Genomic DNA, 17,368 nt, shown 5'->3' on the forward strand with positions numbered 1-17,368 from the left:
CAGAAATTAAGAGCGTCAAAGCCTTTCGTAGCACTTTGGCAGAGTTATTTTACATCTGTTGCATCTAACGACAACAAAAAGCAACTGTAATTTTTAAAGCCTTTGTTTATTTCTCCATTTTGTTTTTCGAGTGATTCATTTTTATTATATTTTTCAGAAGTACTGTTCCATGAGAGACTGTGGGGAAAACTGGCCTTCCGTCACAGATAGTTTCAGAAGTACTGTTCTATACAACCCAGTATTAGAATAAAAGGGGTTCAAATCGTTTATATTTTAAGACATATTCCAGTGATTCTTATGAACATAAGTGTGAGAACTACTACTGTAAATGCAAAGCCTTTAAAAAGGTTCTATTATATATAGTTCTAACAACTTTGGTTATCTGATATCAGGCTCTAGCAGAGCAAAAGCACCAAATTAAAAATGCAAAGATAACCATTCATTAATGATACCAGAAAAGGGAGTAAGCAGCTTGCCAATGTATGAACATAAAAATAGGACTCCTCAAAAAAAAAAAAAAAAAAAAGCAGATATACTTCAGTTTTCTATAAAATTCAATTAAGTTAAGTAAATACTCTACTTTTTCTCCAAGCCCCACAGTTAAACTGGTTGATTCCATTTTTTTTTTCTTTAAAAGTTTGCAGAATCATTTCTTAAAGGCAAAATAACCAACACTTTGTAAAATGTACAAACATTCTTCTAACAGAAGAGGCTTTTCATTATTGGTAAATTTTTTAAAAATCTGATTTATCTTCAAACCCTTAGTTCAGATATGCTATGTGTAGAACTTTTATAATAAATGACATTTACTTTTAGAACAAAACAGCCCCCACACCTCATGAAGCCAATCTATTAAAATTTTCAGTCATCAGTCTTATTTTAGATTAGGGGTCAGCAAACCTTTGCTGGAAAGAGCTGGACAGCTAGTACTTCAGGCTTTCAGGCCATTGAGGTCTCTGTTTCAACAACTCAGCTCTGCTGTTAACAATGTAGAACAATGAGGGAATCTGTGTGCCAATGTTCATTTATGGACATGGAAAAGTGAAATTTCTCAAGCTTTCATGTGCCATGAAATGTTATTTTTCTTTTGATTTTCTTCAACCATTTCAAATGTACAGACCATTTTTATTAACCTGTAGGCCATACAAAAGGCGGCAGGGGGTCATAGTTTGCTAACCTGTTTTTGACACATGGGCCATTACTCAATGAAAGTAAGTTTCTTTTTACTAAGAGTTAATATTTCTTCAGTGCTTACTATGTGCCAAGCACTATTCTGGGTATTTTGTATATATAAACTCACTTGATCCGTAAAATAACACCAGAGGTAGATCACTTTATCATCCCCAATTTACATATAAGGAAACAGAGAAATAGAGTGATTGGGCCAAGGTTTTAAGATAGTAAGCTGCCTCATTAGAATTTCAAACCAGATTGAATGAGTCTGATTCAGGCTCTTAGAATCTAGTCTTTCAATCAATACTTAACACTGCAAAATACTCCAGGAGTATTTTGAAAAGTGTGGTAAAGCAAAACTGAACTCTGAACCAATAAACAATACAACTTTCTATTCAAAGCAATGAATCTCTTCTTGAAAACTCATGTCACAGAAAATTAGACTCACAAAATATCAATGCTGAATATTGTTATGAATGAAAAATGTTACTATTTCAAAAGAATGTTTTTTATTCATTTAAAATTCCATGGACAGAGGAGCCTGGTGGGCTATACAGTCCATGGGGTTGCAAAGAGTTGGACTAACATAGAGTCATTACCGAACAGAATGGATTTCTTTCACACAGCTAAAAACTAGAAAAGAATGCTAAGTAGATTGATCTGTATATTATGAGTACATTATTAATATTCTAAAATTCCTTTTTAAAGAACTGGCAACTTTGTAGAATAGCAAATGCTATGTCTATTTACATATAGCTTTATGTTTCTTAACAGACATGAAAATAAGCCTCATATATTCTATGAAATGGGCTTCGCTGATGGCTCAGCAGGTAAATAATCTGCCTGCAATGCAGGAGACACAGGACTGGTGGGTTCAATCCCTGGGTCAGGAAGATCCCCTGGAGAAGGAAATGGCAACCTACCCTAGTATTCCTGCTGGGATAATCCCACAGACAGAGCAGCCTGGCAGGCTATAGTCCACAGGGTTGCAAAAAGTTGGACATGACTGAGCATGCATGCATTCTATGAAATAAGTGATATTTTTTAGTATAAATTACCTACATTTCTTTATAGTAATCATACTATTTTATATAATAGTAACTGTTCTATATAAAGTAAATAAAACCACATTAGAAATAATTTAAAACATTTCTCTAGAAGAGATATCATCAAGAAGTTTACTAAGTAAGCAGAAAAGTAAATAAATTCTTACATATGTTGCTGATGTAATTTTGTAATTTCTTTTTCAAAATCTTGAGGTTGATTAGGAATGAAAGAATAATCTGAGAGGTAGCCTGACAAGTTTTCTGATTGATTGTAGTCTCCAAGTTCAGCTAATAAATGGAAAAAATATTAACACTTTATAAACAAATATTCAAGTTTTACTGCCAAATCAACAATGTCATGAATTCCATTATATTTCTGGAAGTAAAATATCTGTTTCTACTGTTACCATTTAAGCAAGTTATAATGACACATTTAACATTTTTCTAGGTCTGAAACAACTTCAGGAAAAGTCTTTCCAGGAACTAAAGTAATTGCTAATTGGATGTTTTATTATGTTTTCTGTGCAGTCACTTTTTTCTGTATGGTAACATACGTCTGAATAACTCATACATTAAAGGTAATGCTCTATCAACAGAAACCATGCAATCATATGCTATTTGGCCAAAAACTGGGCTGATACTTACACTGAACAGCAAATGAAGCCAAAAGAGCAGCAGTATTATAAGGACAGGGCAATCTAATAAAATAAAACAGAAAATAACCCAAGGTTAAACACAATAATTTTAAAAGCACTATAATTTAAATTATATTATTCACACTTGAAGTTTCCAGGTGATTTACATGTTTAACTATTAAGTAATGAACTTATCTGATGAAAGGAATTCATGCTACATAGAGCCATCTTTCAATAGATAATCTGTTTGCAATGATCACAAACTACTAAATGCAGAATTAAAAGTATTTTTAAAGCCCATTACTAAAAATTTAAAATAGCCCACCTTCCAGTAAGAATGTCTTGTTTGATTTGCAAAAAATACTGGTACCTTGGGGAAAAAAAGAAAATTAGTATTTATTGGAATTACAAAATTTAGAGTTTTAAAAACTGTATATTTACATTAACAAATAAAACTGAAATATTTGCTTTTATAATGAACATATTAGCACATGTAAAGATATTTTAAAATAAACTTTCATAAATTCATGAATCCAAATATTTAGAATTCTTTGATAAATGAAATTTTATACTTCAAATATTTTGTTTCCTAGCTTCTATTATAAAACTCTCATGATTTTAAGAATTACATGACTGAAGAAGATGAGGGAGAAATACTCTGAAGATTGGTGTTTGCCAAAAGTAGAACTGGAAAGCACAGGAAATGTAAGTCAAGAGACACAGAGAACTGACAGTAGCAACATACTAGCGATCAACTGAAGAAAGTCACTCTTTCTGCTGAGCCAGGAGGCCAGCTCAACATAGTGAGCCTATGTTGCTCACTACAGCATCAGGCAACAAGAAGTTGCTAACTGTAGAAAAGCACTTTTCCATCTTCATTTGAGTTAAGACAGTTCTCTTTGATCGGGGGCAGCGGGGGTGGGGGGGGGGGTGGAGTTCCCTTCCTTACTGTTGCTCTACTATTAAAATTGCCAAGTAGCCAATTTCCTTTAAAACCAACAAAAATTTAAGTATCCTATACTAAGAATACCAAGGTTGCTCACAAGATGGCCTTGCCCTTCTGTCCCTTCTGGTGGGTACAGTCATTCCCTCACTGGGTTTATTGGTGCCTGGGTAAAGGCACCTGTGCTGTATCATGTGGGCAGAAGATAAAATTGTGTGGCTTTTAATGTTTAAACAGAGAATTAAGACTTTCATTTCACCCCACTAAAAAAAGTACACCACAGACTCAAAATTATTTAAAATTTTAGTTGTTTGGCTATTCCAGTTATTAAAGAGTTCCATGACAATCAAATTACCAAAGAATGTAATTAAGATTTTTCAGAGAATCAGATATAAAACAGCTGATACAAATATCCTGGCTTCATATATTAATGAAGTACATAAACTCCTTGTGAGGCTTAATATATAGTATTACAATATTATCCATGTACTCAACCCAAGACAACATATTTCTATCTGGTTTACTTAATTTCATAATTAAAAGTTAAAGATCTCTGGTGGCAAACAGTCTTATAGTTAAGACTGAAATGTGTATATCCTTGATATAATACTGTAAATCCTATACAAATAACATCTATGCTTCCTGAATTTTGATTTACACACTGAACAGTAAGAACTGATGGAGTGGAAACCAGAATTAAAGTCCTAAGTTAAACCAGCCTATGATCTTTGGCAAATTACTTAAAATTTGGTGGAGCCTTAGTTTCTCTATTTGTAAAAAGGAAGTAATATCACTTGCCTAGTATATGTATCCGAGGGGCCCTAAATATGGTGATAAAAGTCCAATTTTTAAAGACAATTAAAGACCTTTAAGATAGATTAATAATGACTGACCTAAACGTAGAGACAATCTGTTTAAGTTGTAAAAATAATATAATAACATATCATGCACTAAACACCTACTATGTACTGAATATACTAAGCACTAAAAAGGTATGAAAGAAATGTCGTTTGTATCGTAATGCTGCTGCTGCTGCTAAGTCGCTTTAGTCGTGTCCAACTCCATGCGACCCCATACACGGCAGCCTACCAGGCTCCCCTGTCCCTGGGATTCTCCAGGCAAGAACACTGGAGTGGGTTGCCATTTCCTTCTCCAATGTGTGAAAGTGAAAAGTGAAAGTGAAGTCACTCCGTCGTGTCCAACTCTTCGCGACCCCACGGACTGTAGCCCACCAGGCTCCTCCATCCATGGGATTTTCCAGGCAAGAGCACTGGAGTGGGTTGCCATTGCCTTCTCCAGTGTACTGTAATGACTCCTAAGAAAATGCCAACTCTAGTTATGCCAGCACCTATTAATACAAATGACATTTAACCTGATGAAAGGTCTGTAATTCTTTTTTCTTTTTTTAACCACTAATACAAAAAAGAATCTCAAGGCAAGGAAGCACAGCAGACTTCCTTTTTGTGGGGTTTAAAGCAGTCCTTAAAACTGAGCAACTGTGGCTAAGGGTGTCCTACCCTACTCATGACCATAACCACTAAAGTTTTAAAGGAGTCTTTTTTTTTTAAACCCTGGCTGCATATTATTAATAGAACCACCTGGAAGCCAGGTCTCATCTGATACCTATTAAATCAGAATATCTAGGGGTCTGGCCATGGTATCAGCATGTTTTAAAGCTCCCCTATGGTGATTCTAACTTGTAAATAGGGTAGAAAATCCTTGATGTACAAATGGTAATAAAATTAAAATTTGCCATTTACTCATTTTACCAAAAAGCACCAGTTACAAGATTCCAGGACATTACATTATAAAGGATTTTTAAAATAATGCATTATTTCTAGGGAAAACATATTTTAGACTGATAAACTTTAGCACAATTCCACTACTACTACCAAACGTGATTTTACTTTATTCTACTTCATGAAGATAGTTTGACTTTAATTATCAGTGAAACATTTATTCCCTGGTTATGTTTCAACACAGGCTATAAAAGAACCAACACATCAAGCTTATTAAGAAATTTAAAGACACTGTTTTGAGTGAAGTAAATTATGAATATAGCTAAAATTGACATTTTAATTGTTTATGCTAACAATGTTTTCATAAACATTAAACACATTAGAAATCCAATTAAAAATTACTGGTCTTTTATTTTTCATATACATTTAAAAACTAGTTACATAAATACATATTATGGAATACTTGGTTATTTGATTTCAAGTTCCATGTACCAGTAAAAAATGCATTTTAAAATGCTTTATAATTCCCAATTTTCAGTAATTCAGAGCAGTTTCCTTGAAGTTCATCCAAAATTTGGGAAAGTTTTATTATACTGAGAACTATTTATTAAGACAAAAGATCCTATTATTTTAATTATTTAACAACAACAAAATCTGACTGATTAAGAGTTACAATATTAAACTAAGGCTTTCATATGATACAACTTTGCCTTTCAAGATAAATTATGTTGGACATTATTAGTGTCAAAGGTTAGGACTACCTAATCCTGGATCTATATTCCTGAGTTGTTATAAAAACGGTAACACCCTGCCCCACAACAAACACATAGCAAAGGACTCTCAACAGTGCTTTGCTTCTCCACTTTACCAAAGTATTCTAAAGGATAATGAAAACATTAACATCTAACAGCCTACCTACAGATAGCTTTAGGGGTGTGTGTGCGTGCTAAATCGCTTCAGTGTTTTCAGACTAATTGCAACATCATGCACTGTAGCCCAGCAGACTCCTCTGTCCATGGGATTCAGATATTTAATTTGTCACCTATCTTTTAGAGTAATTCTGAATATAGTCAATGACCTATATTCTTATATCATGTGGAAGGTATAATATACTAATTTTTAATTCTGTCTTTAAAAACAAAAACTACTAATTCTGTCTTTCAAGCAATATGTAAGGTTATCATTCAAGTTATTTTAATAATGACAGTTACCACACTGCGATTATTCCCCATGATTTCTACCTTAAACAGTTCACCTAACATTTATGTGATGTCAAAATGCTTATCTGGGTCATTCTTGTGTACATTATGTCAAGTAGAAGGGACAACAGGATTAATTGTAAATGAAGATCAAACTTAAAATGGCCAGTGATGTGGGGATTTTCAGCCTGAATGTGCTAGTGAACTCTCTGCCAGCATGCTCTACAAAGACACCTCCTGACCATCACTCCTACACACAATGGTTATGCATTTAATAAAGTCTATGCTCTCTTCAACGGAAGTAAAATACAGAATATGCTTTCACAAGGGGGAGAAAAAAAACTGGATAACTGTCACTATGCAGAATCCCTGGAATACAACTGCAGCATCATCTAATTACTACAATTAGTGACAGCAGTGCTTCTGAACCATTTTTCACAAAGTTAGTATTTACATGGTTCAGGAAGCTGCTTACGGCTGGATGAGCTGGCCCTAGGGTTACAACCTCCTAAATCTCTCCCAGCCATCTAAAAGTGGAGGAGGAAATTTATCTTAAAACATCCACAACCTATTCTGTGTGCTGGCAGGGAAGCTCAGAACTATGTCATGGTCATGTATTTTTGCCTAATTTCAAAATTTTGTAAGAGTTTTGACAATATTTTCAAGTAAAAATATGCTCCATAAACCCACCTTGTATATTCTTCTTGTAACTTGTTGGGGTCACTTACAAAAAATTTGACTCTAAAGTTCAAACTGTAAGGAGATCCTCCTAGAATTAATAAAAGCAGTTCTAATTAATCAGATTATATTAATCCTTTATCTTTATAAAGTATATTTGTATAACATCAAGTAAATATGTTTGCTCACTCTTTAGCTGCTTCCTTATTGGTTTGTTTGGATCCAGCCACCTCTGAAAGATAAATAAGTAAGACTGATTTGTTTTTTCCTTGAGGAACTAATACATCAATTCTTGCAAATCTATTCCATTTGAAGATTAATGCTAAAAATTGCATTTTTTGAAAAGGCCTACTAGGTGAGGGGGGAAAAAATCACTAAATTACACACTCATATCAAATGTAACAAAATTCTACAAGAAAGTACTGAATATATTTGTGATTTAAGATTTTGATTTAAATTTCTCATTAAGTTATAGTGTGTAATAACCTCTATTCCAAAAATAAAAATGCTTCATCACTACAATATGAATTGATTCTGTTAAGTATTAACAGCCTATCAATTTTTAAAAATTCTCTTTATCTCTCATAAAAATACTCTTGGCTTTATGCTCTCATTCAGACAAAATTTACAAATCATGAAAATCTACTCTTATGAAAAAAAGTTAACTCCTTCTCTATTCCTCAAAAAAGAAAACAAAACACTCCCCCTAAAAACATCCCACACTAATTTTTTTAAGAGACAATGTTTAGAGAAAGACTGCTTTTTTGTATATGAAAATTTCAAATAGTCTAAACACTTCTGAATACCACTTAAGCTCTATTTCAGGAAAACTATAAATTCAGAAAACATTTCAACAGCCAATGTTTCAGTTAAAAAAATTAAACACAAAACGAGGTCATAGATACAGCAGTATTTTCAAAGCACTAGAAAAATATAAGCTTATATATTGTTACTTATAAAGTATCCTGCTACCACCCACAGTTGACCCAATAAAGTGCACACAACAAGTGGCTGAGAGTAATCCACAAGTCTTTTCTTTCCACTGTCCAAAACATCCAACACATCAAATCCAAGTAATTCTACCTCCAAATCATCCCTAGAACTTAACAATTCTTCTCCACCTACTCTGCTACCATCCTTTAGCCTCTTAATAATCGTAGTCTGTCTCTTCTCTTCCTCTCATCCTTCATCCTCCAGAAGCTAGTCCTACTTTTTTTTCTTTTTGGGTCTTAGTTGTGGCCCTTGGGATCTCTGACCTTCGTTGTGGCATGCAAACTCTTAGTTGCAGCACATGGGATCTAATTTACCAAGGATTGAACCCAGGCCTCCTGGATCAACTCTGGTTGACGGTTCAGCTTTTGAATGCACAGGAAGATCCCAAACCCCAGATCACCAGAGAAGTCCCTAGCATAGTCTTTTAAAAGTGTCACTCCTTTGCTTGGTATCTGTTGATAATTTCTTAATGTAAGATCCAAAGGCCTTACTATGGCTTACATGGTCTCTCCTTACCTCTTCTTTTTTTATTTCTTTAATGTTTTATTTGCCTCAGTTAATTTAAAAAATGTATATTTCAAAGAGGCAATTCTAGACTCCTGCTAAGTTTTAGAAGCCTTACAATACCCATCAAAATAGGTGTCCAGTTCAGATTTGACAATTCCAGATCTGTGGCTGTCAAATTTTTTTTTACATATCCACATATCTACTCTCTTTTAGATACTTTTCCCAAATAAGCCAATACAGAGTATTGAGTAGAGTTCCCCTGCTATACAGGAGGTCCTCATTGGTTAATTATTTTATATACTGTAGTGTGTATATGTCAGTCCCAATCTCCCAATTTATCCCCCTTCCTTCCCTGCCCTGTAACTCTTGTTTGTTTTCTACATCTGTGATTCTATTTCTGTTTTGTAGATGAGTTCCTTTGTATCCTTTTTTTAGATTTCATATTTAAATGATATATTTGTCTCCTTAACTTCTTCCACTGAAGTTTTCCTAGCTTCAGTCATAATGGCCTCCTTTTTGTTTCTCCAAGATGCCTCAATTCCAAGCATCCTGATGCAAAGAATGTCCTTTCCCAGCTTTTACCATGGTTGATGTCTTTTGTTATCTGTCTCAACTTAAATTTCACTTCATTAGAAAGGCCTTCATTGACTGCCCTATCAAAAATATATCACAAAGCTCCTATCTACTTAGTTATTTTCCTTCTGGTAAGGAACATTAAATTCCTTTGTAACATTTTAATTGCAATGTGTTTGTTTTACTTTTTATTGCCTATCTCCTTTTGTAGATTATGAACTCGTTAAGGTAAGGAATAATATCTGATTTATTCAAAGCTGAAAGGGTGAGTACCCGGCACAAAATATAGCATATAACATCTACTAAAATTATCTGGTGAAGGGCTAACTAACCCTGTTGAATGACTCAGCAGTTTTTATTTCTGTGCCAATAATCAGATGGTTTTATCCCTACTTAACACATCTGTTCCCCCTAGGTATCCACCCATTTATCCACATTCTAACCCATGTATTTATTAATCTAGTGATTTTTTTCCTGCACATTTTCTAGAAAAAAAGCATAAATTATATTTATTTTACTGTCTGTCTAAAATCAAAATTTGGGACCATTTAATTCCCCATAGCCTGCCTTCCTCACTTAGTTCCCCTTCAAAACATTCTGATATCATAGATCCACATGTTTAAATATACAAGATATGTGAGGCTGGCACAGCTTAGAGAAGTACACTAACAAGCACTGGGAAATATCACAGATTTCCTCAGTGATGGCAATTAGACAGAAGGTATACTCTTGACTTAAACCATGAAGATGGAGCAAGATGAACTTGAGGGTGATGGGGTCAACTTCACTCACTCCACCCCAAAAATTCAGTTCAGATTCTAACTAGCAATTGTTAGTGAAATCTTCATAACATTCTTTCTCATCCTGAACAGGCTATTTCTTCATTTACTCATGTCGTCTAGTATCTCTTCCTGTTAAGTTTTATGGTTTTCTTCCTATAAGTTCTGATACCTGTAATATCAAAAGTTTATTCATAGATATTTAATGGATTTGGGTTTTCAAAAGAAAATCTATTTAATTTGCTATTTTGTTGGATTATGTTCCCTAATCAGTACATAGAAAGTGATCGACACTTGTTTGTTCAGTTTTAAGTCCTACTAGTTGTAAAACGTTTTCCAAAAGATTCATTTGGACTCTCAAGGCAGATTAATCATATCGCTAAGAAGATAGTTCTCTGCACCTTCATGCCAAACATACAAATATATTTATTCTACAAAGAACAGTACACGCTGCCTGAGGGGTTAAGAGCCTAGATGTTTCAAACAGTTTCTCAGTGAACTGTTTGACAAACTGTACTGCATCACCCTGAAAACTCTCCCACTTCCCCCATATTTCTCTTCTACATTCTCTTTTTGATTCCCTCTATTTGATTCTTCCACTAATCCTTGTAAGCACAGAATCTAAGAAGTCCTTAAAATTTCTTGTCTGCTCATGGCACTCATTTTTATTCTGTGTGTATGTACAATATTTGACATTAGAAAGCAACCAAAATCAGGCAGAAGAAACAGTACCCAAGTTTAATCTTGAAAAACAGAAAAACTGCAATGGGTGAGATTTATACATTTGCAGTTTTTTCCCTGAGGGCAACCTCAAATCCAGCACAAGGTAGGGGACAGTCTCACTAACTTGAGGTGTCAATGGACAGAGTTCAGGCGGAGGAAATCCTTGAGGAGGAAATCCTGATAGACAGGAAACAGTAGAAGCATTTAACTCAAGTCTAGATATAAAAGCCATCACAACTCTGGTTGACGGTTCAGCTTGTGCATGCACAGGAAGATCCCAAAACCCCAGGAAAAAGAAGCAGTTGGAAATATAAGGAAATGATATTCATTTCCGATAACTGAGATAACCGTTCACCCAAAGGGAAGCAGAATACGGATGTGGGTCCAGCCAGACGGCACTCATTCTCCATCCACAGTCCAAGTCATGCAGGGCCTCACTACCGACCTCTTTCTACAACGCTGAGAAGTTCCCTGTATCCTTTCGCAATCAGCCCCTCAACCCCCCAGGCAATCACTGATCTGCTTTCAGTCACTATGGACAAGTTTTGCTTGCTCTACAATTTACTATGAATAGAATAATCGAGTATATACCATATAATATTCCACTATGTAAAAACATAACAATTATTTTTCATCCATTCACTTACTGATAGATGCTGAAATTAATTCAGGAATGAGCTATTATGAATAAAGCTACTATGATCATTTGTATACAAAGTTTCACAGAATGTGTTTTCATTTTCTCCTGGATAAATACCCCAAAGGTAGGACTGCTTGGAGATATGTATTAAACCTATGTTCAAGTTTATAAGAAACTGCCAAACTATACTTTCCAAAGTGGTTGTATCCTTTTAAAGTCCCAGTGGCTCCACATCCTAGCCAAAACCTGGTACTGTGAGACTCTCATCTTTTAACTATTCCAATGGATGTGCAGTGACATATCATTGTGCTTTTACTCTACAGTTACCTGATGCACCTGTGCTTAGTATACGTCCTTTATCACAGCGGTAATGTTCCTTTCCAAGTTTGCTGATAGTTTTCATTATGAACGGATGTTGGATTTTATCCTATGTAAATTATGCCTTTGGGCTTCCCTTGTAGCTCAGGTGATAAAGAATCTGCCTGCAATGCAGGAGACCTGGGTTCAATCCCTGGGTTGGGAATATCCCCTGGAGAAGGAAATGGCAACCCACTCCAGTACTCTTGCTGGAGAATCCCTTGGCCAGAGGAGCCTGGCAGGCTGCACAGTCCATGGAGTTGCAACAGTCAGACACAACTTAGCAACTAAACTACCCAATTATGCCTTAATTATACTGTTTTTTAAAAAAAACAAACCCAGCAGGTAAAAGCATCCTTAATGGTGAGACACTGAGTACTTTCCTCTGACAGAGAACAGGCGAGGCAGTTTGTTCCCTTCACCTCTATTCATCAGTATCCTCATAGTCTCAGCTTTCATGAAACAAAGAATGAAAAAATAATGGGCAAAAAAATAAATAAATAAAGACTGGGAAGGAAGAAGTAAAACTGTTGCTATTCACATATGACATGATTTACACAGAAAATTCTAAGGAATCAATGAAGAAAAAGATACCAGAAGTAATAAGTGAATTTAGGAAGGCCTTATGATACCAGGTTGATACACAATCGTGTATCCTGGTTTCTTTCTTGAATACAGAGTTGGTTAAAAATTTTTAAATAAACGTAATTGACCATATGTTTACATGACAATCTCTGTAGAAAATTCTAGGGAATTTACGAACAGTGACTAGAATCAGTAAGTGAGTTTAGGAAGGTTGCACAATAAAAAATAAACCATTTCAATAAATAGTTGGTAACTGAAAAAGAAAAATCAATCCTCTCTCTTCACTGTGGAACTCTGTATATGTTACTGATTCTCTGTGAAATACTTCTCTGCACCCCAGATCCCTCTGCCATTCCCTCCGCAAATGAAACCAGGAGAGAACAAAAAAAAAAGATCTACCATTTGGCAGACTACTGAAGAGGCTTATACAAAAGGTAGTAAGAGTTGAATTGAGGTACACAGTAGAAACAGATGGAACGTGAGAGAAATACTATAAGAACATGACAGAAAATAAAAGCATTTCAGCAATCATGTCGTACTAAAATGTGGTGTGTCAAAATAAATCATCCTCAATGTAACTGCTATATTTCCTCAAACTGGATAAAATAATTCAAGAATACTGAGTTATGGTAAAATTAACTCAAATAGTACACTAAATTATTTTCTATGAATCATTTCTTACTTAATTAACAGCCCACTGGGTTAGAGCAGTGGTTTTCAAAATGTGGTTCCTTGAACTGGCAGCACTAGCATTATGGCGGAATTTGTTTGAAGTGTGAATTACTGAGCTCCACCCCACACTTTTTGAATCAGAAATTCTAAGCATAGGGTCCAGAAATCCTGAACTGTGAAAAGCCTTCAGGTGTTTCTGATATAGGTTCAAATTTCAAAGTCACAAGGTTAGGGGATATGGAAATAGTAATAAACCAGTAAAATATCATAACCATAACAAAACTATCATCAGAAGGATGAAACTGAAGAAAGAATAAGTGTAAGAATAATCAATTTAGTCCACTCTTTGTCTCACTGAAAGGCACTATAATTCACTCTGGGGGGAAACAAAAAAGTAAATACATTACCCTTGATGCACACAAGTAATATAAGGATCAAGGCTCTATTGAAATCATGCTGCTAAAGGCCACCAAGGTACATCACCATTAAGTGTGTATGAAATTAAAGAAATCATGGATAATGAATTATAGCCATTTACTCATTATTTTGCCCTCTCATTCAATACATATTTACTGAACAAAATTATTATATAAGACATTATGCTGACAGCTAAAGCTCTGATAAATAAGTTTTAAATCAAAGCAGAAGAAATTTCAAAATTCAAAGCCTTTAAGTAATTTTGTTTGCTGCACTGGAACTCGTTGCCAGGGGAGATTCTAAAGCAAAGGATAGTCAATTATGATTCTGTATTTCCACATATAACTCTAAAATCAAATGCTAAGTGCTTTTTTAGTTTATCAGTTAAACTGATATCAGTAGCTATGTGCCTAGACAATATTAATTCTGATCCCGTAAAGTGAGTATATAGTGTGTATATATGTGTGTGTGTGTATATATATATATATATATACACACGCAACATACATTTATACACGTACATGTATAAATAACATATATAAGCTTTAAGATGAAAAAAGCTGTTAACTAATAAGAATTGACAACAATTCATTTTTTAGGAATATTACCAAATTCCTTTTGATCACTGCTGGTAATTTTATGGCATGATCACCCCCTCTCCTCAGTATGTTCATTTTTATAAGTCCTGTGTATCTATATCATTGTCTCTTGGGAAGCAATACTTTTCAGTAGAGAAACAAAGGCTTTGGAGTCAGATAAATATGACTTCAAATCCTTTCTCAGCTACTTAATTATCTCTGTAAATAAACAAGTTTTGTAAGCCTCAGTTTTTCATCTTCGGGAAAATTTTAATAACAGTTTCATAAGATTATTGTGAGAATTTGGTTTACTAACAAGTCCACAATAGATGTTTCATAAATGTTACGCCCTTACTCCTTCTCTTTTTAAAAATGGCATTTTTCTCCTTCAGTCCGTTAATTATCCTTAAAGGCTTGATACACTTCATACTGACAATCAGAAATGGGACAATAATGAGATTTGTACTCTAAAGGCTCCTCCTCAGGCATGTTTTCCCATTACACGGATTCCTCTGAATATTTAAATACTGAAGTTGTAGTGCTGTGAAAAGACCTGCAGGGGGAGTTAGGAGATTCAAGTCTAATTTCATGTAGCTTGGGCTTTAGGGCTTCCCTGATGGCTCAGACAATAAAGAATTTGCCTGAAATCTGAGAGACACAGGTTCAATCCCTGCGTGGGGAAGATCTGCTGGAAAAGGAAATTGCAACCCACTCCAGTAATCTGACTGGAAAATCCCATGCAGAGAGGAGCCTGGTGGGCTACAGTCTGTGGGCTCGCAAAAAAGTCAGACACAACTGAGCGACTAATGTTCTTTTTCAGCTTGGGCTTTATCTCTTTTATGTCCTTGGATTGGGGTATTTCTCATGAAAATTAAAGGTGGTAGACAAAATAATTTGTTCTCTTCTTTGAAACTGTATGATTCTAAGCTGGTAGGGTGCGGGGTGGGGGTGGGGGGGTCCACAGGGAGTGGTAGAATTCTTTTGGATCATCAGCAACTGGCCCCTGGGAATGTATCTTATTTCAGAAGGAATGCTCAAGATAGAAAAGTAAAACAAATTAAGAAAAAGTGTGTGTGTTAATGCTCAGTCGTGTCTGACTCTTTGCGACCCCATGGACTGTAGCCCACCAGGCTCCTCTGTCCATGGAATTCTCCAGGCAAGAATACTGGAGTGGGTTACCATTCCCTTCTCCAGGGGATCTTCCAAATCCAGGGATCAAAACCAAGTCTCCTGTATTGCAGGCAGATTCTTTACAACTAAGCCACCAAAAAGTAGGAGACAGCAAAAAGACCAACCTAGCTCAAAATATTTCTGCTTCCTCACATTCATCCTGCTGTAATTGTTTTACAGTACAAATGTCTTCTTGTGTATAAATTTATGTGACAGAATTTTAACTTCCTGTAATACATGTGGTCTCACATACAAGTCCTTCTGGAACACTTTCTTAGTGACCATGCTGGTTAAGTATTGATAGTTTATCTCTTTCTCCTCTGTTTACTAATCACTTCTTCAATCTATCTGAAGACAGGCTTATATTTAGAAAGTCTGACCTATGAGTGTCAGTAAGATCAAGTAAGAATTATCTATTTTTTTAAATCTCAATATTGCACATTGTAGTAGATACCTTTCAGGTGTTTGCCTGGTTAACAATTTATCTTTCAGTGAAAGGTAGCATTACTGTCATTTCTCCTCACTTCTATTCTCACATGCATTTATTTATCAAGAAATAACATTGTTTCTTCCAGGCCCTTGGAGCAGCCCAAGTCATCTGTTGAAGTCAAGAAAGTATGAGAAAAGTTTGTTTTTCTCATACTTTTCTCATTTCAGTTCAGTACAAAACGATTTATTTCCACTGAGACTAACTGGATCTTGCTTTATTTCATCCACATTTTCTTCAAGTTTTTCACACAAAATCAGTAAGCAAAGCCAAGAAAAAGTAATATTTAACATTTCATATTTACTTCCCACTAACCATTCATTCAGACATCCAGGACCTAACCATGAGAGCAAATGAGAACAAGAGATAGAAAGAAACTCTACTTTTCTCACAAGAGTTATTCATATTTTCCATAGTCCTTCTATTAATAAGGCCTCACAAACTGATTTCTAAAGTTCAGCCACCCCTGTATACAAAACATTTCCTTCTAGTCATTCTCCTTTACTAATGAAAAAGATATCATATTCTTTTGTGAAAAACCCCCACTGTATAACCATATAAATTTACAAAGAATTCACTATTTCTGTTATTCATCACATGGTATCTTCTATTTCTATCATGTGATCTTTCTAATAAAAACAATCCTTACTGCACTTACTAAGTAATTAGTTAATAATCTAAGGAACTTAATGCCCAAGAATTGTAGACCTCTGAAATTTAACCTCTGTCATTTGGAAGCATCTCCTGTAAATCTCTGTACTTGGAAAATTTACAATTAACATATTAAGAATTTTGGTGAGAAATAGCTTGCCATGAATGCCACAAAAAACGGATTTCCTCTTAATACAGCCTGATTTATGAAAGACTCAAGATACATCAATATTTTAAAAGTATTTACTTCAAAATTTTAATGTTAACATTATAACTTTTATGCCCAATATTTCTCTCAAAAAAGTATGAATTAGGTTTGCCATTCAGTTGTCTAAGACATATAGAGAGAGAAACAGGCATTTGATTAGAAGAATGACTTATGATCATGAAAGCCAAGGAAATAACCTAACAGATTAAAACATAAGAAACTGAAGTTTGAGGCTAACAAATTACCTCTAATCATTCAAATTAAAATTTTTTAAAAAACTCACAAAATCAGTGAACAATGTAAATCAGAAAGGACCTAGTATAAAGACAGAAAAACTGCAATGACAATGAAAGACAACAGCTTAAACTTACTGGGTTATCTGTGGAATCATCAGTCAACTGCAAACCAAAATAGTCACGCTCAGTCAAATCAAGATGCTTGAAGACTATATCCAACAGAACTTGCCCCTGATCATGTTTCTGGAAGAAAAACAAAAAGGAAATCAAACTCACAGGCTATATACTTACAGATTGTTAAAACTCTTGGACTCTTCTCTCATAGTAAGTTTGCAACTATTTTCATGTCAATGACTTGGTTGAGCATAAGAACTCCACA

General features: G+C 34.8%; 1 protein-coding gene across 7 annotated transcripts in view; it reads right to left on the reverse strand.

Annotated features, from left to right (window-relative positions):
- Positions 1-17,368, reverse strand: part of PTPN4 (protein tyrosine phosphatase non-receptor type 4) — a 190,592-nt gene that overhangs the window by 99,340 nt on the left and 73,884 nt on the right. For 3 of the 7 annotated variants that reach the window (XM_070389259.1, XM_070389270.1, XM_070389287.1), the window contains exons 3-8: positions 17,125-17,232; positions 7,603-7,645; positions 7,426-7,525; positions 3,180-3,224; positions 2,865-2,917; positions 2,387-2,507 (exon numbers count right to left, since the gene is read on the reverse strand). In XM_070389259.1, the coding sequence (XP_070245360.1) occupies positions 2,387-2,507; positions 2,865-2,917; positions 3,180-3,224; positions 7,426-7,525; positions 7,603-7,645; positions 17,125-17,232 (470 nt within the window). The remainder of the gene's footprint in view (positions 1-2,386; positions 2,508-2,864; positions 2,918-3,179; positions 3,225-7,425; positions 7,526-7,602; positions 7,646-17,124; positions 17,233-17,368) is intronic. The other 4 variants (XM_070389265.1, XM_070389278.1, XM_070389293.1 and 1 more) reach the window with 2 other exon arrangements.

The sequence above is a fragment of the Bos mutus genome, chromosome 2 (assembly GCF_027580195.1).
Source record: "Bos mutus isolate GX-2022 chromosome 2, NWIPB_WYAK_1.1, whole genome shotgun sequence".
NCBI classification, from domain to species: Eukaryota; Metazoa; Chordata; class Mammalia; order Artiodactyla; family Bovidae; genus Bos; species Bos mutus.